Raw genomic sequence first — 27,678 nt, 5'->3', positions numbered from 1 at the left:
CAGCGCGTGCTGCAATAAATCTTCCCGTCTGTACGTAGTTATTTCTCCAAAATCGAAACCTGATGAAGAGGAGATCCATCGTCGAAACTTCGTGAAGAATTAATGAGAAAAAATCAAGAAAGGTCTATTTTTTCTGCTCTTTGGTAAAAGTAATACCCAAGACATACTTATAAAATAATGATTAGACTACATTTCTATCAATTTCTGATTAAATTCGCTTCTCGACTTGAGCAGAGAATTGACTTAATTAGTGGGAACATGATGGGAATTTAGTCAAATCATTATTACGTTAAGCCGACTCTCGGCTTAAGTCATAAATCTGCCTAGGGCATAACTCCTGACCGTTCTTTGTTGATCAGTAAAACGTACGACCAACTCGACAATTTTTAACAAAGTTAGCGGTCGATTCTATAAGACCACACAAATTTTAAAAATTCAACTTTTCATCCAGAAAATCCTGGATTTTCCCCGCCAATCCAAAATGATTTACGGAATTTTTGCTTTTTGCACTTTTGTTGTTCCCAGTTTGTCTTTGGAAACTTTTTCATTGGAAATCTTGTCTTTCATATATTTTACACAAGTATATTTTATTAAATAAAATAATGAAATTACAACGGTGTTTTTTTTTGGGCCAAAGAGAAATTTTCCGTGTTTTAGGAAGATTTTAGTTTCGTCATTTGTGGCAAAGGGAAATTATCTGTGCTTTGGAAAGTTATCAGTAGCGCATGTTGGGGAAAAGGGAAATTTTTTGTGCTTTGGGAAGTTTTCAGTTTCGTTATTTGAGGCAAAGGGAAATTTTCCGTGTTTTGGGAAGTTTTTAGTTTCGTCATTTGTGACAAAGGGCAATTTTCTGTACTGTGGGAAGTTTTTAGTTTCGTTCTTTGGGGCTAATGGAAATTTTCTGTGTTTTAGGAAGTTTTTAGTTTCGTTCTTTGGGTCAAAGAGAAATTTTCTGTGTTTTGGGAAGTTTTTAATTTCGTCATTTGTGGCAAAGGAAAATTTTCCGTGTTTTGGGAAGTTTCTAATTTCGTCATTTGGGGCAAAGGGAAATTTTCCGTGTTTTGGGAAGTTTCTAATTTCGTCATTTGGGGCAAAGGGAAATTTTCCGTGTTTTGGAAAGTTTTTACTTTCATTCTTTTTTTGGCACAGGGAAATTTCCTGAGTTTTGGGAATTTATCAGTATCCTTGTTGGGGCAAAGGGAAATTTTCCGTGTTTTGTAAAGTTTTTACTTTCGTTCCTTTTTTTGTCACAGGGAAATTTCCTGAGTTTTGGGAATTTATCAGTATCCTTGTTGGGGCAAAGGGAAATTTTCCGTGTTTTGGAAAGTTTATACTTTCGTTCTTTTTTTGGCACAGGGAAATTTCCTGAGTTTTGGGAATTTATCAGTATCCTTGTTGGGGCAAAAGGAAATTTTCCGTGTTTTGGAAAGTTTTTACTTTCGTTCTTTTTTTGGCACAGGGAAATTTCCTGAGTTTTGGGAATTTATCAGTATCCTTGTTGGGGCAAAGGGAAATTTTCCGAGTTTTGGGAAATTTTTACTTTCGTTCTTTGGGGCAAAGGGAAATTTTCTAAGGAAAATTTTTGAAAAGTTATAAAATATACTTGCACAAAATGTATGACAGACAAAAAACACAGAGTGGATCGAAAGTTCTGGAGAAGAGGTAGTTTTTGATCTTATGCTGAAAACTCCACAAATAGTGTTGCCAGATCCGAACGGAATTTCCCCATTTAAAAATTAATTTCCGAAATATTTGATAATGTAGGTAAGTAAAAGATAAATCAACTTACCCAATCCTACATAGTTGACGATCTTGTCGTGATTGTAGGCGGTAAGATTGAGCTCATCCTCGGCTGGTGCTACATATCTCACATTGAGCTTCTTGCCGCAGAGCCTCCTACCAGCCGGACTCAGCATCTGCATGATATTGTTACTCTCACTGTCTGCATGCGTGAATGATATCTGGGCCGGAATGGAGGCAATGATGGACGAATCTTCGACACGAACCGCCTGTACTGGTGGTTGTGTGTCATTGATATACAAATGCTCCATACTGGTCTGAACACTAACACAGGCCTTTAGAATGGGCATTGGATCACACTTTTCACTATTTTCTTCCTCCTCTTCATCCTCCTCCCCGTCTACATTTTCCTCTGGTGGCGTTGGATTTTCCGAATAGGTATCATCGAGGGAGTGATTGAAGTGTGTCTCGGATGTGTAGTTTGTGTCTTCGCTAGACTTTTGACTTGACACACTGGTATTGTTGATTAAACTGTCAGTTGTTGAGGCATTTGAACCATAGCCCGTATCGGGATTTTGACCACATGTTGTCGTGGTAGTTGATGATGATGAGGCCGATTCCAGCAGATGAAGTTCATTCTCATTGAAATCCCCAAAGAGTAGTTGATTGTTGATGTCAAAGCCAAATGTTATGCCTTCATTGAGTTGATATCGATCATTGTCATTGAGAATTATGACAGCTGGTCGATTATCATCGAGTTGACTCGATGTTTTGTGTTCACTGGACCTTCTCGACTTTCGACTGCTACTACTGCTACTGATGCTACCATGGCTATCATCCATCTTGGATTGTTGTTGTTGTTGTTGTTGTTGCTGCTGTTGTGCATTCCTATCACACCGACTATTGACACTACTAACGAGCCCTGGTGACTTCAATTGTTCAACAAGTGACATATTCACAGCCAAATTTTGACTTACACTACTACAATTACCACTAATACTAACACTATTGCCACTAAAACTACTTGATACGATTGATTTTAATTTTTTCGTCATCATATCGACGTTGGGAACTGTCTTATGCTGCACCTTTGACTTTATCGTCTTCTCCAGGGCCGGATACTGATCAATACTGCCAAAGTAGGCTGTGACATCAGCCTCGACACTCTTTGACTTCTGTAGTTGGACTTTCGCGCCACTTTCACCACTGCCACCAGGTGGCGTTGACGTAGATGATTTTTCCATACTACTTTTAATCACATCAGCCATATTTTGCCCAACAGCGCCATCTACACTCATCCCTACTCCCCCTATGATTCCATTTAACGTTCCTGGGGATTTTTTCTCCGCAACCGATTGCGGTGCAGCATCATCTGCCGCCACAATCATTGCCGGCGGCTCCTGAATAATTCGCTGTACAACACTATTTTGACTCTTGTAGCTACTTCCGCTGTTAGTCGATGCAGTTTCCATGGCTTCCTGATTGGTGGTACCATTACCATGCCTCAGTGGCATAGCTGGCCAATTGTCCTTGAGCTGAAATCTCTGTTCAGCACTATTGGCTATTCTAGCGATATCAGCATAGCTAGCTTGAGGTGGTGTGGAAGTTGTAGGATGTGTCGTGGGAATTGTCGTAAGACCGAGGGACAATGCCGTGGACGATTCCACAGGCAGTGAATGGACAGAATCGAGATCACTGGAATCAGACTTCTCAGACGGTGGCACGGATGACGTTGATTTGCGCCGATCATTGACATAGACATCGCGATCATTGGCAAAATGACTACTTGTCTGATGATTGTACACAACTTTGGCACACTTCTGACTCCCCCTTGTCGGTACATTTTGCCCCTTTGGAGCACTACTTACCGTCCGACTATCACCCTCAAATGGCGTCACAATGATATTTTGTCGTTTCTTCGGTTTCTTCTTTTTGGTCACCACATGAAATTCAGCCATTTCATATGACATTGATTCCACCGAAAGGGATTGCTGATCATCCTTCTTCCCCTTGAGATTCCCACCAGGAATTATTCCACCAACTGCAGCTGCTACATCCTTTCCACCTCCCTTACTACTCTTCCCCTCCTTCTCCTTCTCCTTCTTCCCCTGTTGCACCTCAGTCACCTCCGTCTCACCCAAATATGACAATTCTTCCGTTCCCCATGATCTCCTCTCACCCCTCTTACCTCCCTTCCCACCACCGCCCAGCAATGGTGTACTTTCCGTCGGCACTTTCTTCCCCTTGGCCCTCAGTGTAACTCCACCATTTTCATGATTACTCACATTTTCCGACCGTGCAATCTCCTCCAATTTACTGCAACTACTCAACTCATCCATTGAATTGCTCTTCTTCAACTTATTACTACCACTTTCCTTCTTCTTCTCCCCACCGCCGGAACTCTTCTTCTCCTTCTTGACCCGATCACTGGACACAATTACACTTCCTGAATTGCTGCTGTTGCTATTGTTGCTATTTTTGCTGCTGCTGGCCTTGAGGGCATTCTTGCGTGTATTCTCCTTGTTCTCAATGAAACGCACCAATGAATCAATATTGTCACTCCCGCGAAAACCATCAATATCATGGGAATTCTTGATGATCGTATTGCGTTCGGCCTTGGAGATCTTCTTCTTCGTCTTCGATGTCTGGGGAACTGTGACTGTTGCTGTTGCATTGAAAGAATTCACCGAATTGCCATTTTCATCCGTTTTCTGCTAAAATAAAAAAAATATACAGTAAGATGGTGTAACTGGATCGTTGTCCGAAGAGTGCTACTACTTAACCCTTTAAGAACGATTGGGACACCGGTGTCCCATAAAGAAAATAATTTTTCATGACAACCTAAAGTTATTTTTTCCTTATGTTTGTACGTAATTGCAAAGCAGAAGGTTGAACGAATCTAGGATATTTTTTGCCAGCCTCCAGCTATTTGTTATATACTAAATATTTAAGCTTAAAAATGGCGAATTTTTAAATTCTCATATTGAAAATTAATTTTAAATATTTTTTATACTTTCAATTTTTTTTAAGCAAAAAGTTTTGGGAAAAGAAACAACAATACTCAAACATAATATTTTCCATTAGATTGAAAATTATTATACATTAGTATTGTCAGAAAAATTTCTTAAATTTTTAGGCTATTTTTATCCCTATCGTTCATAGAGACAAAAATAGACCAAATCAGACTCTTTTGGCTTTTTGAAGGCCAGATATAAGACCTTTTACTGGTTTTGTTCATTGGTTTCATTTTTATTGCTGATTTTGCATCCGCGAAAACTATCTCGTCGTTAAAGGGTTAAACGCTTGTTTTTGGACTGATGGAATTCTCTTTTACTTCTTCTAAATCCATAGAATTATTCACTGTTTCATTCAGAAACATAATGTATAAAAAAAATTATTAAAAATATGAAAGAAAATTTATAAAATAATGATAATACTGAAATAAGTCAACATGCACTAACTGGGTCGCCTTTTCGCTAGTCCACTTTTAATTAAACCTTTGGATTTAAAATACTTTTCTCACAAGGACAAAAAAAACAATAAATATTTTCAATCAACCAGCTGTCATTAGCGAAAATATCACTGCTAAAAAATCTTTAGTGAAGAACCCAGCTGGCACAAGATTGAAATGAATCGATTACACTCACATATTTAATGGATAAAAATATTATTTTAAGTGAATTAGTCATAAACGATCCAGATAGCGAAGCGCCCGGATTAGCACACTTGACTATATCGTCGGTTCCGAAGAAGATTATTGTCAGTCCAAAATGTAAACTTTACAGGAAAGAGGTTTAAAGTTTGACAGCTAAAATTTATTTTCATTAATTTCACTGCAATTAGTATACTTTCAGCTTTTGAAACTATTTCATCATACTTACGCATTAAATATCTTCTAGTTAACACTACTTTTAAATTAATTATAGCAAAATTGTGGGCAAAAAAACTCAATAATTGGGCACGCTGATTTTAAGTTTTTTTCTTGTAACTTTTGCATTAATATCTTAATCAACATAAAATTTTGTGGGGATATAGATCTAAGGTTTCTGCATCGAATTATACTATCTTTTATACTATTGTAAGTAGACTTACAATAGTCTTTTTCATAACCGACGATATATACATTTTTTTTATTTTATGCAAAATGACAATCTGGGTTTCATTGTCAACCTGTCAATTAAATTTATTTAAGATTTTTCAGAAGGTTTTCAAAAAAAAAACCAGAAATACGCTCTCTGGAAATGTTTGACCTTTTGTCCTTGGGTCGACCGCTGTCGTATTTGCAATTGTTGTTCTTCGTATGGTGCAAACGACGACAAAAATATTGCTTCTTGCGTTACATGCTGATACCGAAGAAATTTATACCGACGATTATTGCGTAATGGAATAGTTCAAGGTCAGGTCAAGTACATCTACTCAACCTCTACAATATATTCAAAAATGTAAAAAAAGGACCACACGACTGCGTTGCTAAAGCAAAGGTCTATTTATGAGGCTGTCCTCAGAAAACCCTAAATAGCTTTATCTAACCGTTTAGCCCTTCTAGCTCTTTTTTAACTATCAGAATGTAGAAATTGCGATGCATTAACACAGAGGTGTGTAAGAACCGTTTGAAACGGAACAAACGTAAAATGAAACAATTTTAGCTATTCCTTCATGTTACTTTTTTTTCTTTGAAAAATACATCCTGAAAATGAAAAGGGATGGCAATGCGTCCCAGGTTTTGAGAAGTGCTCGAACTCGTGACTTAGATGCTATACCTCAAAAGTACTTTTCCATAATTCACCGTTTACCGGTTCTCAAATCGATTTGAACCGATTTTTAAATCACTCAAAAGATGCCCCCAAAATAGTTACGAGTTTTAAAACTAATAGAATTGATTTTCGAATGAAAATTGCTTATCGGTTCATAACCGGTTCACAACCGATTCGAACCGATTTATAAATGACTCAAAAATTGCCCAAAATACCTTAAAGTGAATATAATTGAATTTCGGATAAAAATTAGTTATCGGTTATGAACCGGTTCATTACCGATTGCAACCAGTTCAGACTTGGCAGAAATTTCGTAACCTTTCCAACGAGTGCACAAAGATGACCCCATTCAGTTCAGGAATATGTTCTCTTCTCTAGAGCCTTAATAACCTTTATCCTTGAAAAATCGTTATTAGAAATTATTCAACGGCATTTTCGTATCAGGACGAAAGTCGTAATCTCCTCTGTGATCTTCAGTCTTGCTTTCGTCGGGGGCACAGTACTACGACGGCGCTTTTGAAGGTTAATCACGATATAGCGTCTGCCTTGGATCAAGGTCAGTTCGTTATTCTTGTGCTTCTCGACTTTACTAAAGCATTTGACAGCCTCTTTCATGACTTATTTTGTTACAAACTTTTAAGCAAATTTGCTTTTTCGTCCTCAGCAATAGCTCCCATTCGCTCTTATTTGAGCAATCGTTCTCAAATTGTTAAATATAATAACAGGCAATCTGACGCGGCTTTCCTGGATTGAGGTATTGGCCAGGGGTCTATTCTTGGACCTCTGTTCTTTTCTCTATTCATCAATGACCTGCCCTCAGTACTTTGTAACTGTTCCTTTCATCTCTATGCAGATGAAAGAAGATGCAGATGAAGATGATTTTCATTATCTAAAAGTTGTACCGGAAATATACCCTAATGTTTTTTTCTTGTCTCTTTTTTATCAATAATTTTAAAATTCTTCTGTAAGATGATTTGGCGGACAAAATACTTTTTCGCCAAACTTTTGGCTATGTCAAATTTTAAAAGAATATTTTCAAAATTCGATTTAAGCGCTATCAACAGTTATTTTGATAGTTTTGATGTTCTAAAAAAAATCCTAAAAATTAAAATAAGAAAGAAAGTAAAGTACTTACATCTCTGTTGGCCTGCTTCACCGCAATCCTGTGCGTGAGTGATGCCTGAACATTCTTTGAGGGGTCAATAATGGGATTCACAACACTGTTCACTGATTTATAAGACGGATTGAGCTGCAGTGGCGTCATATCGACATTCTTAGTGCCACATCCCTCAGTCAGTGCCGAAAACTCCACACTCTTGTCCACTTGTGTCGAATGATGGCCAAGATCGATATTCTTCTGTGATGTAAAACTCGCCCTGGGGATCTTATTCAGTGAATTCTTTTCATAATTCCCGCATTCATCACCACCCAGTGGATCTCCGTGATTCTGCGAATTCCAATGAAAAACGATCACTCTCTGGCATTCATGAAATTGACTTTAAGAGTATTGAATTTCGCTGAGTTACTTCCTCACGAGAGCAAAAAAAAAAACAGAAGAACAACATAACAAAGGGGATTTTATTCCAAAAACTTAATATAGACACGCATTTAAAGAACTTTGATTTCTCTTCAAATACCATCCCCTTGACAAACGAAAAAAAACGACCTCATTTATGCTGTTTAAAGTAATGTAAACAATACCCAGAAGGAGTTCATTAATCTCAATACTCTCTCCATCTCGTTCTCTCACAACATTTTCCTCAAGTGGACTTTTGTGATTGCACATCATCTTTGAGAGAAACTCCCCGAAACTCATCAGCATCACAGCAAATTGATGATGATCGTGATTGTTGGCCGTTTTGATGTGGTATTGGGGGAGATTTTTTTTCGTGGCACAATATTATCACAGTTGGATGACTTCCAAGTGAATTACTTTTTAAGTGAATATTGCACTCGATTTTATCTAATAATCTGTGCGCTTCTGCCACTCATCGACATCATTTTCTCTCCCACACACCCACAATAAATTTATAACATTTTGTGCAACACCACACAATCTATAACTCGTGCAAAAATGCCCCAGAAGTGTGAGAGAGACACTTGAAAATTTTTACTGACTATTTGTAATGCATCTGCGTGACTTGCACAAGTTCACACAAACTAAATGTTGAGGATATCTCTTCCTCACAAGAAAGAGCGAAATACTACTATAGTGCTTCAATATCAGAGTTGATAGTGAAATTACATTCTAGATAATAATTTTTCTTTTTTTATGATTGCATTTAAAAAAATCAACAGGCGTATGCAACTTTGTAGTTTCTGTTTAATATATTGTGCTACTCCACGGAAGGCCGCTATAATAGCGGCGCTATGTCGCACTTCGACTAAAGGACATCGTGTTTGACAGCATCAAAAGCCTTTGTGAGATCCAGAAAGACGAGTGAGACCGCCTTCCTGGGGACATCGTTAAGTGAACCCTGAATACCGTCCAAAAGCCTGACGATGGCATCTTCATATCCTATATTCGCCCGAAAACCGAAACGCGCGTCCAAGAAAAAACGATGAGAGGACAGATCGATGCTTATTCCATACTATGCTATCTCAAAATAATAACATTTCAGGAGAGCCATTTGAAGTTGGCGATTGGAAAAATGGAATATTTCGTTTTCCGAACGTCGGATGACCACCAAAATTTCACCAGTTGTAGATCTCGGTTCCAGGAACAATCTCTCGGAGTAATAAAAGGCTAAGTCGACTTAGCATAGTGTGGAATGGAGCCGTTAAGATATCCGGTAATCCGAGAATGCACGGTTCTCTTAATAATTTTGGAGATGGAGGAAATCAATTAGGTTGGGCGATAGTTAGACGGGAGTCTTCTGTCACCTTTTTACTCTTTTTACTTCTCGAAAAGAAGAGACCAGTTATATAATTGTCTCTTTTATCAACTCGTCACCGTACTGGAGCTTAAACTGTAAAAGATATTGATTTCCGGTTTTCGATGACCCCCAATTAAAAAATAATATTTTATTTATTTATTTATTTCCCAAAAATGTGCCTAGGTTGCGTCTGCCGCCGACTTACCACTGCCGGTCTCCCCAGGTAAACAGCAGAAACCCTGGTTCAGTAGACCGTATAAGTCAACTCATATAATCGAGTTAAGCTGAAAATCACAGCTCCTAATATTACAATATTAATGACTGAAAAGTTTGAGTAAACTCATTTGGCCTGGCAGGGAAGGTGGGGAGGCGCAAAGCACAGGATGTGGGATTAAATGACAACGGGCTTCATGGAGGCACGTGTTGTTGCTACTGAATTCATCTAGGAGAAAAATATCTCCAGACGTTCTTTTCTTTTCAAAATTGGCTCAAACCTTTCCAATGATTTTCGGATATGTTTTAGAAATAGTCCAGGCGAACATTTCGTCCAAACTCCAAACATACCTATAACTAGTCAAAGCTCAGTCACTTTGGAGGGATCATTTTCCAATCGATTTGCTTAAATTCGGATTTGTTGAACGTATTGAAATTTCAAACCCGGCTGCATCGATCTTCATTGGTAATGAATCGGTTAATTACCGTTTTTTTTTAAATTTCCAAATGCTTTGGTGATTTATGAATCAATTTGTTCTCTGTAGAGTAGACCACTAAACACCAAAAGATCATGGAAAAAGTAATTCACGGAGAGCTCTATCTCGTGAGTTCGAGTATTCCGCTAACCTGGGAGAATGAACTGAAGACTTTTAAGGCCCAAGCAGCCCCTCATCGCACGGATGCACAAAGACAGTCAGCTAAAATACGAGTTCGAAGGCTGCACGATAAGATTATGTCTGGCACAGGATGTAAGAAAAAGTACAGGTACAAAAATTATGAAGTTTCCAAAAAAATACATGGTTTGGATGGCGATCTGCTCATGTGGACGTCAGGGCAAGGCGTTCTTCATGCAGGGCAACATGAACTCGTCAAGTTACATCGCGGAGTGCCTCCAAAAACGCATTTTGCCTTTGTGCAGATGGCACGACATACCCCAGATCTTCTGGCCAGATTTGGCGTCGTGCCATTACTCAAAAGCAACCAAAGAATGGTACGAGAACGACGTTCGTTATGTACCCAAGGACATGAATCCGCCAAACACTCCAAATCTCCGTCCTGTTGAAACATATTCGGCTATTATCAAATACAATCTGAAGAAGAAGGCTATACGCGCGTCGAGAACACCGAGGACTTCGAGAAAAAATGCAATGAAACAACCAAGAACTGCGGTGATGATCTTGTACAGACCTTAATAAGAGGACTCAAGAAGAAGATTCGAGATTTCGCCAATCAAATATTTGAATAAAAAAACTAATATACAATATAAATCTACAATTAATTAAAGTTTCAAAAAATAATTTCCTTTTTTTTAATATTATGTAGACTTCATTTTTAAAACATTATTCTTGAGTACAAACTTAACATGGACACGCTTTACTACAATTTCAGCCCGATCCGTGCCATAGGGTCGGAGCTAATTAGCTTAGAAAATTGGAAAAATTTGTTTTTAAAAATACAGTAGACTCTCTCAAATTCGGGCATTTGGAACAGAAATGTCACCCGAATTAGAGAGATATTCGGGCGTCAAACTATTTGAAATGCAACGATTCTTTGTTTATCTGCATACTCATATTAAGTTTACATGCTCATATTAATTGTAAATTTCATGAAAGCCCCTTAATAATGCAAAATCATATCAAAACTAAGACAAACTTTGATGGCCAATCTGAGCATATTTGCTTCATTCGATAATCATAATCAAACTTGAAAAATATCAACAAACTTTTTTTTTCAAATTTAACTTCTGCCCGAATTAAAAAGTAGCCCGATGTTAAAAGAGCCGAATTAGCGAGTCTACTGTAGTGCCCTTAGCGGTAGTTTTATGAAGTTCCTTTGTAGAAGGAGATATGACATTTTGCGAGAACTTTCCAAAACCCCCTCATAAGACCCTCGTCAGGGGATTGGTCAAGAGGGGGTTTTAAAATGGCGGAAGGAGCTGGGAGGGGGGAAATAATGCCCAATTTGCAATTTTCACCTTATGATCTTTGCCAAAAACTGAAAGTCGATATCTCTTTTGATATTTCATAAAATAAAAGGATGAATAATTAGACTATTAAATAAAACAATAAAATTTAAATTTTAGACGAATTTCAGTGATTTACTTTTCTGAAATGTAGGCCTCAATTCTGAGATCAAGATCAAAATTTCAAGCTGTCAAATATTTCCAAAATCAACATTTCATATTCTGACGCGAAGTATTTTATGGAACTTAAATTCTCTTAGCTAAGAACCAACACTTAACGAAATGTCACTACTGATAAATACCTTCATTTCTCTTTTCAAGCTGTTGGTTGAAATTTCACCATATAAATTAGGAAAATGAATTATAGGATAATTTCATGAAATTTCACGTTTTTCCGCCTAATCTAGATGGCGACTACGGTGAAATTTCATGAAATCTGCCATCTCTAATAGGACGTATAAAAGAATAAATGAGATGCCATAAACGGGAATACAGAAAGTGCAAACCAAACTTGTTATCTGTGATAAATCTTGAAATGCTTATCCAAAATGTGATTCCTGTGATTCTTTTGGAAGTATTCTCAGGATGTTCCACTTCAATACAAACATCTAGAAATGTGTGCAATATCTATTAAATTACAAGACCAAACGCAGTATTTTTCATAGTTATTCCCTTTTTGTATCATAGCTTATAGAAATATTCCTCATTTACAGTCATTTCCGTATGAAACTCTTTAAATTGTTAGTATCTTGAAAATTCCAACCACCTCCGAGAGGTTCTTGAAATTATTTCAAGAAAACTTGAAATTTGACTTCTTGAAATCTTTAAATATTGGTTCTAGAATTGCAAATCTTGATATTCACACGGTTTGTGTCTTGGATTTCAAGATTTAAAGACATTTGACAGATTTGACACCTTGATCTTGATTTTTTGATTTCAGAATACCAAAATCTTAAAATTGTCTTGATTTTGATCTTGATCTTGGTCTCAGAATTGAGGCCGTAATTTAGATTAAAATATTAAAATTGTTTGTGAAAAGGATTTCTTTAATCTTCTTGAATATTATTAGATAAATAGAGCGGTTCCCAGGATTCTGCACACTTTTGTGCATAATTTCGTCAGGTGTATAATCCCGGGGCTCCCTGTAATTCCTTTTTTTATAATGAATTTACGAGAATACCTTTAAAATTAAAACATGGTTAAACTCTATCGTAAAGTTGCATACGCCTGTAACGTTATAAAATTTATGATTAATTCTTTTTGCGCTTCAAAAATTGCTTTATCATAAGAACAAGAAAATTGTACTATAGAAAAATTATCTGTGAAATAATCACTTGATTTACAACTTGAATACTCTCCTTCAAAGATAAATCGCATCCTATCTTATCTACAATTTTTTTGCCCGCCCATCGTCATCAACTCTGAGTTAGATAGAGCTGGTTGAGTCAGAATGAATTTATCTTTTCGGTATTGAGTGATCACTCACCTGCGCCAGCGAGTCATGCTCGAGATGCTGCACATCATCGGACACCCTCAGCTTTGCCTCGCGACTCACCAGCAGGACACCACCTCCCTCAGTCTCCCCATGCAATTTGCGCTCTCTCTTGTCCACCAAATCCGACGTGCAACTGCTGTACATGACAATAGGATGGATATCGACTTTGCGGCCGCCGCTGCGCTTACTTTTGACCTCATTGAGAAATGGCTGTGTCGATTCATACTGATAGAGATGATTCGTGGCCACATTGACATTGCTGGGCAAACTTCCACCTTCGCGCTGACGCGACGACACCGATGATGTCGTACTGTATTTCTTCTGTCGCGAATTGTGATGCTTTCGCTGGTGGTTCATGCTGCTACCAAAGAAATCCACATCGGCTGGATTTGCCAGGTCCTGCAGTGAACCACCTGACGTCCGTGACGCCTTAAATTCGTAGTTCAACTCTTGAGCTTGCTCCTGAATTTCCGCTCTCTCAAGCAGTATCTGCATTTTTGTGTTTATTTGCACAATTTTTTGCCGCAAGCAAAAAAAAAACAAATTCCCCACCACAAAAAAATTCCATTAGTATTCTGGAGCATTTCTATTTCATATTTACCAGAATCTCACTCGCAGTTTTTTTTTTTTATTATTATTTCTTCAGTTGACCACAGACAAAAAAAATCCCCACACGAAAAATAAAATCAAATTTCTTCTTTCATTCACAACATTAGTAGAATACCAAAAGTCAAACAAAAAAAAAACAATCTGATAATTTTTTTTTAGTCATTACTAATTAGGACTTTCTTGTGTTTTTCTCCCTCTTCTTCTCTTCTTTCTTATTCCACATCAATTTTCGTTCCACCAGTAACCCCACTCTGGCACATGGTTAATAATTTATTGCAATATTCTATTCCAGCAAAAAACATCAATCCAAACGTCTAATCTCGTGGCGAGTCTAATTCAGGAAAAAAAATCTCGACAACATTGTTGTGTCTTATTAGAAAATTCTTCCATTCTCCGTGCAAAAAGTATCATATTAGATTGCAATTCATTTTCTCCGTGATCAGAAAACGTCTCACCCGGGGGACTGCTTTATCATTTGCGCGAGACTTTGAGATAATATTATATGACAATTTCATTTGAGTTACTGCCTGGGTCAGTTAGGGTGTTTCAATAACAAAAATAAAATTTAAAAATGCCTCAAGAGTAAATTTAAATAAAATATTAAGAGATGTTCTTTTATTTTGTCTTTTTGACCCACATAACCCCTTAACTTTCAGATTTTTAATGTTAAAAATGCAATAAAACTATTTATTTTAGCATTAATTTCAGCTTTTTAATCAAATATTAAACAAGTATGGCACTCAAATTTAGCAAACGTATGGGCTTGACACTTCTTCCATTTGATTTCTAATGATGTGATTAGGTGACAAAAAAGAAAATTTATTGATCAACTCCTCAATTCTAAATTTAATATCAAATTCAAACTTGAAAAACATTTCATAACATGGGAATTTCCTACTTTAACATTTTAGAGATGATTGACATTCAGAATCAAAGCAAAAACATTTTTGTAGAAAACCAGTTTCGAACTCAATATTTCAAAATTTATGCGTCTACACTGAGAGAAATCCGAAAAAGTTAAAATAACATTCCGGGAATGTTAATTTTACCCTGCAGTATTGATCCGAAATCGGTGTAAATATTACCCTTTTTAGGTGTATTGGGGGTTAAAGTTACCCTTTTTCGTGTTAATTTTACCATTTAAAAGGTGTAAAATTAACATTAAAAAATGTTGATATTACACCTAAAAAGTGTTAAAGTTATGAGGAAAAAAAGTCAGATTTTAATGCTTGACAATGTGCTTTATTTAAGACTCGAGTATAATTGCCCAACTTATTACTAATTACCCCTATTGGGGTCGAAGGAACACCTCTTTGACAGGGAACCCCTATTAACACTTTTGTCAAAATTTTGAAATTTGTTTAATGCATCCAATAAAATCTAAATATATTACGTTTTTTCATTAATATGCGCTTTTCGTTAAAGATAAGTGTGCGAATTTCGTATTCCAAATGGTACAAAGTAGGATGTCAATAAGTCCTGACACGAGTTCTTGAAGTGTCAATAGGTGTTCCTTTCACCCTATAGGGGGAGGCTTTGAAGTTTCGCACACAAAAATTATGTTCAAGTTCAGTGATTTTTTCTGACTACCATGCAAACCGTATCGATTCTCCAAGTAAGGTAAAGTGCCCTCAAGTCGACCGGTTCCTCAATTCGACCGGTAGAGTTCTTTATTAAATTTATTTATATTTGGCGTATGATCTAACATTAATGGGTCAATTATTCCATAAATAAATACGAATCAGTGATAATTTTATAGAAATTCACCATTAAAACATTCAAATAGGGGAAAGTGGTCTGCCTTTGAATGCGGCAGCCTTTCAATATTGAAATTTTTTTCATTTTTCTTTAAAGCATAAATTCTTTTCTGTTAACTATTAGATAGCTATTCATAATCCTCACAAGTCATCAAAAAATGCAAACCCTAGCTCTTATTTTCTAGGTGCTAGGGTAAAAAAACGAAACTGAGCTCTAACTGCAATTTTGATGTTCCACAATTCATGTGTTTTTTCATAATCAAAATAATTTTTCGAACAAATCTTCTATTGTGAGTCATAGAAGGTTATTCTTAGATGGTATTTCACCAAATACATTTTGATTCAGATGAGACAAATTTTGTGAGTGATAAAAGTTTGCAAATATTGCTCTGCGGCAGCCTTTGAATCTTAATGTCGTGTGCCTTAGAAACCTCTCTTTTCATACATTGAAACATCTGGCAGCTTCCTGTTAGGGAGCAGAATATAACTCTTATTTTGGTCTGACGAATGTCATACAAATACTTATAACATGCTATGTTGCTCCGGCCGGGATGTTTCAAACTGACAATTGGCAACTTCAATGGAGTTTTATTACAAATTTTCAAGTGAAAAACAGTTTCAGAAAAATGTAAAAAATGTTGTTGTATAATGACTTTTGACTACAGTGGTGGTTTTATTGAGTGCATTAGGGTTCATGCTAATCAATTATGGGCCGTTTAATGTTATAGCCCTAATATTCTCAGTGAAAAATTAAGATTCAAAGGCTGCCTCAACCACATTCAAAGGCAGACCATACAGGCAGCCTTTGAATATATCTACATCACATTTTCAAGTTCCTCACCAGGAAAAACTGAAGACTTGCGAGTCCTGAATGGGGTAAGCATAGAAGCTTAATGAACAAGAGAATTTTTTGGTGTAGTGCAAAGTAAAACTCATGTTGTAGTTTACTCTGAAAAAAATCTCAAATTTTGAACATCATTTTTCGTTCAAAGGCAGACCACTTTCCCCTATTGACGACCGGTCGACTCGAGGTCATTTTACCTTATGCTAAAAAAGTCTCTTACTTATAGGGTTCATAATCCCACCTCTCAAAATCCCAGGAAATCCTCAAATTTTCCTCTAAAGGAAAATGAAAATTTAATGGCCATTTGTGCGAAAGTTCAATCAAGTTTCCATCTTCGCACACGATTCACGTCATCATTGAACACCCTATTTTTACCTTAAATTTTGCACCGGACCCTAAAGGTTGCACATCATTGTTTGAAGGGAACTCTAATCTACTTGATTAAACCGTTTTTATAAGGAATAAAACGTTTTAATATCACCTTTTTGGAAATTTTCTAAGGCATATTTTCATGACATTAAAGCCACTTTTTACTTGATTTCATGAGAATTTCACTCTGGAAAGGGTAAATCTGGTGAATGCTTTCTTTAAAAGTCCAAATATCACCAAATTTACACTAATCAATAGGTTTTTTAAGCTAAAAATTGACTAAAACTCTGCAAGCGAGAAGACCGCATAAAATTCCACCATTCCTCTACGGACCCGGATATGCTCAAAAACGTTTGAATGCGCATCATTGAAGATTTCTCTGTACCTACAGCAACAGGAATCGGGATTTAGCACAGAGATTAAGCTTCAAATGGTGAACAGGCCAAGATTTTCACAAAACAGTCTCTCACGGACAAATTTTTTTTCTTTGACGTGAAAAAGAACATAAAAGTGAGGTTATGTCAAAGATTCTCAAAAACCAATTGCAAACTGTGTGAGCTTATTGTAGATGTGATTCTTTCATTGTACATTCAGTTTGTGCAAGCTTGAAAAATATTTTTATATCAAAGAAATGCAAAATTGCTTAAAAATTACTCAACTCTATTTGAGTCAAATTACTTCTTGTTTATCAACTTTAAGATTTTTAAGTTTTACTTTTTAGTGGTGGATCAAATCGATAGATTACAATCATTACAATAGATGTGAATATAAGGGATCGCATCTAAAGTGAAGTTTCCTGGAAAATGTACGAAGAAGCAATGTCTTCTATGTGCGATCGATCAATGTGAGTCAAGTTTGTGAAATTTCTTCCACCCACAAAAGCGGCCTCCTTCAGCCCAGAAGGTTTTTACAGAAATATAAACCCTAATAAGCCCTTTACCTCATGTGATAGTCGTTTCTCAGAAAAGTGATATTAATTGTGTAAAATCGTATCAAGTATTATGGGACAGCGCGCTACCTTCGGACGACTCAAGCTTCGGACAATTCAACCTTTTCTCGATGTTCCTTATGAATTTCATCCATAGCACTTTTCTGGAAATTTGAGATATTGGACTAGTTATTAAAATATAATATTATAATGGGCCAAATTCATTTATAACACATTGAAAAAATGATTTGTGCGAAACATAAATCGTCCCAAGGTATCGCGCTTTCCCCTACACATCAAAATTACAATTTTGGACTTGTTTTTAATTTTTGCTTCCTGAAACTAGGAAAAAAGGATTAGACTCCCAATTTTTTCAGGAAAGGTGGGATTTAAGACTAGCTATTGGAATATATAGCCATAGGTAAGATTCATAAATTAATACGGAAGAAATACGAAGTGTTTGAAGGTAGCGTATGTGCGAACGATCAAAGGTTTCGCCTACCTTTAACGCTTCAAAAATACCTAAAGGGGATTCGAATCCTGGACACTTCTATCATAGAGCGAGTGATCTACCATTTCTAAAATGCGAGTGTTCTAAATTGTTTTATATTATTAACTAAATATATTACTATATCATTTATTGTGCTCAGGGAGCGATAACTTTTGTTTTGTAAATATGTTTTTGACTTTTCTGTCAGAGAACAATTTATCAGTTTTTAGTGACCAAAATGGAATATTTACTGCGACAATCAGGGGGGGTGACATTAGCTCTGAAAAATGCGACCAGTTTTAGTGTACTTTTATCCCTGTTTTCGTACACATTTCACGAGATATCTCCAAAACTACGTAGATAGCCAATTTAGGATTTTCGGTTGCCTTTTCGCTATTAAATTGGCTTTTATCTTGTATTAGTATTTTTTTACTAATTCATTCTACAATGACAGAAAACAGCTAATAAACTCAAAAGTTTTTGCGGCTCGTTAGAAACATATGGGAAACATAGGAAATGTCATGCCCCTGGCGACAATACCTTGCCGACACGACTTAATAAAAAATCGAATCAAGTATATTTGAATCTCAAAATAAATAAATGAAATAATTTTTTTGTCATAAAGAACCCTGGCTTTTAAACACCCCGTAATAGTGTCAGAAAGATATCATTGAAGTATCAAATTATTCAAGCTGAAGTATAAGACTATCTATCTATATAAACTTTATGCATATAAAGTAGTGGAATACGTCAAATTATGCAACACACTCATAATAATTATTCCAAACAGCAATTATATTGTTCTACAACCAGAGTGTCAACAGTCTTTTTTATTTCTTTCTTCACAACTCTCTCTTTCTGCATTTCCGTTTTAAACACCTCAAAACTTATAATATTCACCCATACACGATTATGTATTAAAAAATAGGAATTGTTGCATTAGAAAAATAATATATTGATAGAAATTTCAAAAGTCAACCTTTGAAAATTTCTCAATAAACTTGTATCATCCATTGTATCACATATTGTCATCTTTGTGGTCATTCTTATCATACTTAAGTCTCCTTCCTTTTTCCTTTCATAACAATTTCTTACATAACACTTCCCCACATGCTGAGCCATAATTACTCCTCCAGCATCTCTCAATACTCTCTATCTCTCTTTCTCGATAGTTAATCCAAATGAAAAGTGCATAGATAAAATTTAATGAGGCACCCAAGCGATACATCAGCATAAAATGACTCTTCACACTCTTTTTCCTCCTCAAACATCTTTCGTTTTTTCCCAAACCCCAAAGTCCCTACTACTCCCCACGTCTCTACCCTCTCTATCGCAAGTATTAAATGGCTTGAGGAAAACTTGTGCATGAAGTGTTAATTAAAAAGGAAAATCGAATCCTCGAGAAATTCCACAGAGAATAATTTTCATCTCTAACACTTTAGCAACAACGACACAAAAAAAAAGCCAAAGTTATATTAAAGTTTTCAAACACAAAGAAACTAAGTACTTTGACTCTTCCATTACATCCAAAATTAAATCATTTTGCAAATCTTTCTTTTGTACTTGTCCCATACTCAAACAAAAAAAAAGAGTATCGTCATCAATTTGAACTTTGTCTCATCTTTCCGCTTGATTACTGATCCCAGCAATTGAATTTATAATTGTGGTGGTTTATTCCAGAGAAAAATCATCGAGTGAGATTCTTTTTTTTTTAAATAAAAATCTATTGCAACGAAGAAAAAAAAGGCACTCACCTTAAATGCTTCACTTTTGTGCTCACGATCCTTTGGTGTCTTGTATGTGATGGCTTCATCCAGTAAAGCCTTCAATTGACCATCATCAAAGTGTTCAAAGTTCTGCAAGGAAAAAAATATATAGAGGAAAAATTAAGTTCACCCATTTGTTCACACTCTGATTTTTTTCCATTGCACATTTCATCATCAAAATCACTCTTTGAAGAAGACAGACATTGCCTCACGCCCATTTTCACAGCAAACTTCTCCCTTTTAAAACTTCTCTCTTTATATTATATACACATAAGAATCTCTCCAGTATAGAATATTCACCAATCTTCTTAATGGATTTTCGTTCAACATTAAAGGGATTTAATGTCAGGAGAAAATTCTTCAATATAAATCAAAATCATAAAAGAAATTCCACTGGATAACAAAAGCAAGAAAAAAAATGTCATATTGCAGAATAATAACTAACAGGAATCATCGGCACAAAGTAATATGCTGCAACATTGTGACTCTCATTGCAACTAGGATGAAGCAATTTGTTTCCCAATAGATAGAACATCTTTTCAACTCTCTGAAGCAGAATAGGAAATCACAAGAAGAGAAACTTTGCAATAAAAAAAAACGACAGAGAACACTGGACTCTTTTTCTTTTTAAAACACCAACATTGACTTCGACAAACGACTAAAATTGCTGAGAATGCTCCTGAAATCCCATACCCCAATATAGAGTTTGAAGAACTGTAAAAATAAAACTGGAGTGCAGACACTTTGCTGAGTGCCTGAACTCTGCAAAGTCTGACTTTGTTGCCGAATTACTATGAAAATATACAATGTAAAGGTGCATTCTGGCAAACACAACGTCACTTCTATCAGAATCGTAAAGTTATTAAGGCAGAATCCTGAAACGGACATTAATTTAATTCATCTATCACATAGTCTGAGATATTAAATTAATAAACATTTATGCAAAGTTATGAAACTCGGCTAAAAGGGATGAAAAAGTAGCCTACAGCTTTGTAAAACACTGGAACACATGGTCTACACGGGTTTCAGACTGAAGGTTTAGACCAGTTCCAGAAGGTCTCGTAACAAACAACTTGAGTGATTATTCTTACAATCTGAATCATTTTCCCTTAATTTCCAACCTAAAATCTTGACTTAAAAAATTAAGCAATTGAGCTATATGGGTAAACCCCTAAGGGTTTAGTCCAGTTTCTGAATGATTCAAAATCCTATAACAAGCAATTTTGTAAGTTTCCCAAGATCTAATGGATCACTTGCTATGATAGATGCCTGTGCTTAACCTTATATACGAACTTCAGCAGGACACACTTATAAGTGATCTTCAGACTAGAGGTTTAGCCCAGTTCCGGAAGGGCTTAAAATCCCAAATAGCAACATATTTTATTCCTTTTTCAGAATCTAAATTATCATTCGTCCATAATTCAATCCTATGATAATAAATTACGCAGTATAGTTAAGCCATATGGCCAACTGCTCTCCATATGAATTTATGGAGAGCAGTTTATACTTAAGATATTTACTAATTAATAAGAAGGTTCCGTAAAACCATTCCTTAAACCCCCAATTTTTCTCCAAACGTACGACTTATTTTGAGACAGAAGGAAAATTTAAGTTCCTTATGGGCTTGAAATCTTAAATTCTCCTTTCATTCAAATGAAAATGAATGAAAGGAGAATTTAAGATTTACTATATGGAATCCGGCCGATAACTTGATGCAATAGAGAAAACACGGAATTTCGACCTGGTTCTTCTCCTCCTTTATTAGAATATAAGGCTAGAAAATAAAGGAGAAGAACCAGGTCGAAATTCCGTGTTTTCTCTATTGAGAATTTAAGATTTCAAGTCCATAAGGAACAGGGCTAAATATCCAGTTTAAGACCCATACTAAGTTTTAGCATGGAAATGACCTAGTATAAATACAATGGCGATAATATAAATAGCACAGTTTCGGACACTGTAATAATAATAAATGAACTTGTATATAAATACATTTTGAATATGAAGAAAAAACCTGAAAGTTCTATCAAGAAATTTAGTAGGATCGAAAAATTCTTGAAATGGCACATATTAAGGGGACAATATAAATAGCACACCCTATAAGAAGTGATAGTTTTCGGCTTCTACTGCAATTAACGACTTACGAATTCAATTTGAAAATTAAATTTGGATTAATTAGTATTTAGTTAAGTAACTTTTCGAAAAAATGAGTGCTTGACAACGAAGGATCATTAAGGAAATCAGGATTTGACACTATTCTAATGTGGTTGTATTTAATGTAGTGTGAATATCTACTTAAAACTATTCCAAATTAGTCACATTCGAGAGATTTATCTTGTGGTCAATCTTGTCCTTTAAATTCAACAGGATTGAGGTCCTTAAACCGTCCCGGCCATTCTAGAAGGTCAATTTTGTTCTTATTGAACCACATTTAAAAACTCTTGGCAGTGTGTTTGGGATCATTAGCTTGATTAAAACTTAAAAACCAAAAGCAAGTCCTTTTCGAATTTGAAGTACATGTCTTGTCCAAAGATATCCTTGTAAACAAATTGGTTTATATTGGGTGATATTCCATATACAGGCCATTAGCCACTTCACAAAAAGTAACCCCATATAGAAAAATTACCACCGCTAAGTTTTACGTACTTAGTTATGTATCAAGGACAAAATTCTTGACTTTTGGGACATCTAATATTTTATTATGTCAAATCCCGTGATATTAAACAAGAATACATCGGGGTTCAACGAATATTTTTTCAGAATTACAGGTCCTTCTCCATATGCTCTTTAACAAAAATCAAACAACAGGTACGGTTTCGTTTGAATACTAACTCTGTACGTCTGGCAACACTTCTAAACTAGGTATTTTTAGATAATTGGCTTTCAGTAGTGCTCACATCCGTTACTTTTCCAAATTTTGTTCAATTTGTTCCTTTATTTTCGGCACGGCGGCAAATAAATGCAGGTTTACTATAAGGTTTACTATAAAACTTGTAGAATCTTCTCTAGAAATTGTAATTTTTTCTCGGAATTTTCATGTTTTTACGTGATTTGTAAGTTAGATCATAAAAAATTTTATAAATTCATGGTTATATTTCCTGACCTGAACAATAGAATTTGCAAAAAAAATTATTAGTTATTCTAAACTCTTTTACGTAAAGCCTATAAATCTGCACCAAAGGCTTTATTTACATGATTTTTTAATTCTCATAATTTTATTTTACGAAAACTTGTGGCATTAATGTCTATAAATGATCAAAAATAAATAAATATCATGAATTTGAAATTAAAAGTGAATTTAAGGTAATATTTTCAGAGGAAATTAAAGTGTGCTATTTAAATTGTCCACACGAGTTATACCTAGATTTATAAAATGACAAAAACAGATGGTTCTAACAGATACAAATATTAAATAATTATCATTTTTATTCATAATAGGCATTGTATTTTCTAAAAAATAAAGCATGATCAGGTATAAAGATAAATATTGTATCATAAACATCAAAATAGGAAAATTCCTGAAGGTGTGCTATTTATCTTGTCGCCACTGTATAATTCAAATAATAATTAAACTACATTTCCATGAATTTTCCGTTAAACCGTTTCTTAGGTAATGTTCAAGTCTGTACGGGCTCTTAAAGAGCTTTTTAAATGTCTGATCTTAAAAAAAAAAAATATATAAATTCGTAATGCTACGACCTTTAGTTCACTTTGAGATTATAACTCGATTTTTGCAAGACAGAAAACAATCAGTTTTTATCAGAGAGAAAATCTTACCGTTTTTAGAGGGCTTATCTGCCTTCGTAAGCATTTCACGCAAGGTCTTCAAAATTACGTCGGTAAACAAATTAGGGCTTTTGATAAACTACTCAATATAGCCAAATCATGACCTTGCATAAAATATTTTACTTGTATTTTTGCTTATGACTTTTTATTTCTTTTAAATATAAGAAATCCTTAAATTAATTTTCTTTTATTTTTCAGATTATTTTTTCGATATGAAATATCAATATTTAAGTTTGAAAAATTAAAATCGACCTTACATTTGTTTGTAGTCTATGAGGCTATTTACACTGCTGCATTAGATTGGGATTGAACTGTTCCAAAATTGGATTTCGGATCATTAAGTCTCAATCTAAGGCCACAATCTAAACTGTGTTATTGAGGTCATTTAAACTATCGCATAAGATTCAGATTGACTTGTCCCAAAATCCGATTTTGGGACAATTCAATCTCAATCCAATGCGGCGGTGTAAATGCCCTCAATGATAAAGATATTTATTTTAAAATGTCAATTTTCTTAATTCTTCCAACGTATAGTGCAATAAACTTGATATAAACTTAGTTTAAATTGAGTTTTAAAATTTCTACAAGTTATTTTTAATGCTAAATATAGTCACGTTGACTAAATCTTTAACTAGCAAATATATTGATGAGACTTTATAAAATTTACAGAACTTCAACTTTTAATCGTAAATCTTTAATTTTGACAAAATAATTTAAGCTTTCTCTGTCTTAAATTTCAGTTTGAAAATAGAATTAATTTTAATTTCATTTGTAATTAATCTGACTGTTGATAGATATTTTCTCTTTCAAGATAGAGCAAACAGCTATAACGACAATATCCATGTGCAAAAGACAGTGTTCAAGTTTGTAGCCACATCCATCATGCAATCGTACTAACAGGATTCAAGTCTGTGGCTTTTGGTCACTCTCACAATTTCCCTTATCAATTTATCTCTGTGGCTTCTCCATCGCAAGAGAGACCTCCAAAGGCCACCAACAGTAGTGCCCACCCAATTTTAAGCATTTTATGTATGATGGGAAATACAATTGTGAGAAAAATGCGTATGTAATTAGATAAATGGCGTGTGACCACTCAATACACTGCGTACACTCCTATAAATTTTCTTTCAACTTTTCTGCCCAACAAATAGGCCCATTGCGTGAATCAGCTGACATAACACACACAGAACATGAAAATTAACGTACATATATAAATAAATGAAGAAAATATATATATAAATAAAAAAAGGCATATAAAAAACTCATACGCACAATATATTTTCCTCATTCGACGTGTATGGGGAAAAGTCTCAAAAGAAGAAATTGGTCAAATAACCATTTCTCATTATAAACATTTTTCTGCTTTGCTTTATTGCCACACAACTTTTTGTTCCTCTTCTCAGCATTTTCACATATTTTCAACATATTGCCAATAACACTATATCAATTTCAATTGAATTTGCTTTTTTTTTTACAAATAATCTCTCTTTTTTTATGCTTCTCATCCAATGTGTCTAATTTAATTAGAAAAAAAATCAGCCACAGCTCGAGGCACTTATTAATTCATACCGACACTGACTGGCCTACACAGCACACTTGCAGAACATAAAAATCAAAAATCCTACAAACACACATTTCTTTTTAGCAAAGTTTGGCACGAAGAGAGTACCAAAGGAAATTTTTTAGCCAAATGCTCGTGAAGAATATATTATCTTATATGTTTTTTTTAATATAATAATTTAGTATTAAACCATTTTACCCAAAAATTAGCAAGTCCTAAAATTATTGACATTTTAATTTAATTCAGACACAAAATTTAGACAAACAGAAAAATATAATCATTAAGAATAGTTAACTAATTTTAGATATAAATTAAAGTCTTAGAATGATAACCTCTTTACAAAGAAGCAAGCTTATTGGCCAATTTACAGCCAATTGAGATTCTGGAAGTGTAAATCTACGATCTATCACTTGTTAATCTATGACAAGGTTTAAGTAATAAACTGTCAAATTTAAATAAATATGAAGAGTAAACCAACTATGAAAATAAATAGGTTTTGTGACAGAATTTTAAAATTAGAATTAATTTTAAAATTTGCGATTTTAAATTTGAATACATTTTTTAACTCAGTTTTTTTTTCATTTTGTAAATAATAATTTCATTCAAGTTGTTTGCATGATCATGTACCTATATAAATCTTTAGCTTTCTGCGCAAAGATATTAATAAAAGATTTCCCCAATATTTCCTATCTTATAACAAAAACCAGACTGATTATAATGATTTGAAAAATTTCCAATGATACTCTCCTTTTATTTTTATTATACTTCTAATGCTTATTTTCAGTTATGGAATTTCTAAATTAAAACTGTGAAGACAGGGATTATGAGAGCATCAAAGCTCGCAACAATTTTTATGAGCAGATAAATAATTAATTTATTAATGTTGTAAATCAGTGGATTTATATGGCGATTTTTATGACTATAAAATATTGTTGAAGTATCTAAGATTGTAAGTTTTATAGTCTATATTTATTCTTTCATTTAATTTAACAGCTTATCTTGTTATGGTTGTTTGCTTGAAATAAATAATTTGAAAATGATAACTTCATAATAATATGAATAATTATATGGACATATTTAAATAAATTGCAGTCTCAATTAATGACTTAATAAACTGATATAGATGGTAATTTTAAACCAACGAACTATTACACCTTGCTATGGTTCTACTGAGATTTTGAAAAAAAAATTAAAAATACATTGTAAATCTAATTATTATTCGAAAGAATTTTAACTTCCAGTAAAGTTAAATAAGACGAAGATAGTTTTAGTCCCAGCAACTTAAATCTTGGATTTACGATAAACAGTTTTTAGACAAATATTTAAAGTGCGGTATTGGCTAGTATTTTTGACAATTAAATTAAATTATTTTTTAATTGAAAAGGCAATACGCTTATCAATTAAATTAAAGAAGCAACACCCAAGAGTCCATTTGAACAATCTATATATAAGTTTGAAAACCGTAAAGCATAATTAATCTATTTATTCAACTAATCTCGAAACCTAAAAAAATATTTCGCTTCCCGAGTTTTAAGGTGTCTACACATTATAAGAAATTTCTATCAAAAATGAGCTTCAAGAAGTGTTCTTCAAGAAAATTGCCTACACATTGGTGAGAATTTTTGACAAAAAGATGGATTCTTGAAGAAAATTTGTCTAATGTGTAGACAAATTTCTTCAAAAATCATATTCAATTGAAGGAAATTTCCATCAAGAATTTTTGAAAGAAATTATCGGCTACACATTGGAATAAAATTCATCAAAGTCATTCTTGACAGAATTCTTGAAGGAAACCATCACGATTCAAGATTGTTTTTCACGAAAATTTGTTATTTTCTGCTGGAAAAAGTGAGAAAAGCGTTTGGTGAAGTTCCTTGGGATAGTATTTAGTGAATTTGTGAAGAAAATCTTCTAAATATGCAAGGGAATAGTGTTTTTCTTGAGATGTCGTTCCTGGTGGAATCCAACCCAGCCTTGAAGGAACATTTCCTGTGATTTTCCTCCAGAAATTGCCGGAAGTTAATCCATCTGTGTATTCTTGAGGTGTTCCACAGTACAGTGGCCTCGTACTCCATGGATTGCAAGATGGAGGGAAAGGAGAAAATTTACGGTCACTTTGGAATCTCTGCCTTGGTTACCAATCAAAACAAGAGCTAACCAGAGCCACCGAGGAGATCTCAATGCAAACGAGAGCTGTCCGGAGCTACCAGAAGTCATCACTTGAACCCCCAGAAGAACATCAGAATGATCTTTTATATCATTCACTTTCTCAACCACTAGGAACTCTGTGGGATTGCTTCCTTTCGAGAACATCAGAACTGGATAGCCACATGCCTTCAATTCCTCATGTCAATGGAACATGGAACCCAGTAAATAAATCAGTAGTGGAATTATTTTGGAACATCCATGGAATTTTCACAGGAATATTCTTCTATTATATTAATTTAAAAAAAACTACATTTTTTACATAATAGAGATCCTTTATGTATTTTTTTTTTATTTATTAAGGGGTCCATCTGGAAGATGATTG

At 34.7% G+C, this 27,678-nt stretch overlaps 1 protein-coding gene across 4 annotated transcripts in view; it reads right to left on the bottom strand.

Annotated features, from left to right (window-relative positions):
* Nucleotides 1-27,678, bottom strand: part of LOC129809720 (uncharacterized) — a 43,616-nt gene that overhangs the window by 5,330 nt on the left and 10,608 nt on the right. Inside the window, exons 1-5 of one of the 4 annotated variants that reach the window (XM_055859761.1) lie at nucleotides 20,250-20,515; nucleotides 19,793-19,894; nucleotides 13,033-13,530; nucleotides 7,630-7,941; nucleotides 1,790-4,454 (exon numbers count right to left, since the gene is read on the bottom strand). In XM_055859761.1, coding sequence (XP_055715736.1) covers nucleotides 1,790-4,454; nucleotides 7,630-7,941; nucleotides 13,033-13,530; nucleotides 19,793-19,894; nucleotides 20,250-20,339 — 3,667 coding nt within the window. In that variant the 5' untranslated portion in view covers nucleotides 20,340-20,515. Of the gene's footprint in view, nucleotides 1-1,789; nucleotides 4,455-7,629; nucleotides 7,942-13,032; nucleotides 13,531-19,792; nucleotides 19,895-20,249; nucleotides 20,516-27,678 lie in introns of those variants that run through there. The other 3 variants (XM_055859762.1, XM_055859759.1, XM_055859760.1) reach the window with 3 other exon arrangements.

This window comes from Phlebotomus papatasi, chromosome 1 (assembly GCF_024763615.1).
Source record: "Phlebotomus papatasi isolate M1 chromosome 1, Ppap_2.1, whole genome shotgun sequence".
Classification (NCBI taxonomy): Eukaryota; Metazoa; Arthropoda; class Insecta; order Diptera; family Psychodidae; genus Phlebotomus; species Phlebotomus papatasi.
This window is presented reverse-complemented; position numbering and strand designations above follow the sequence as displayed.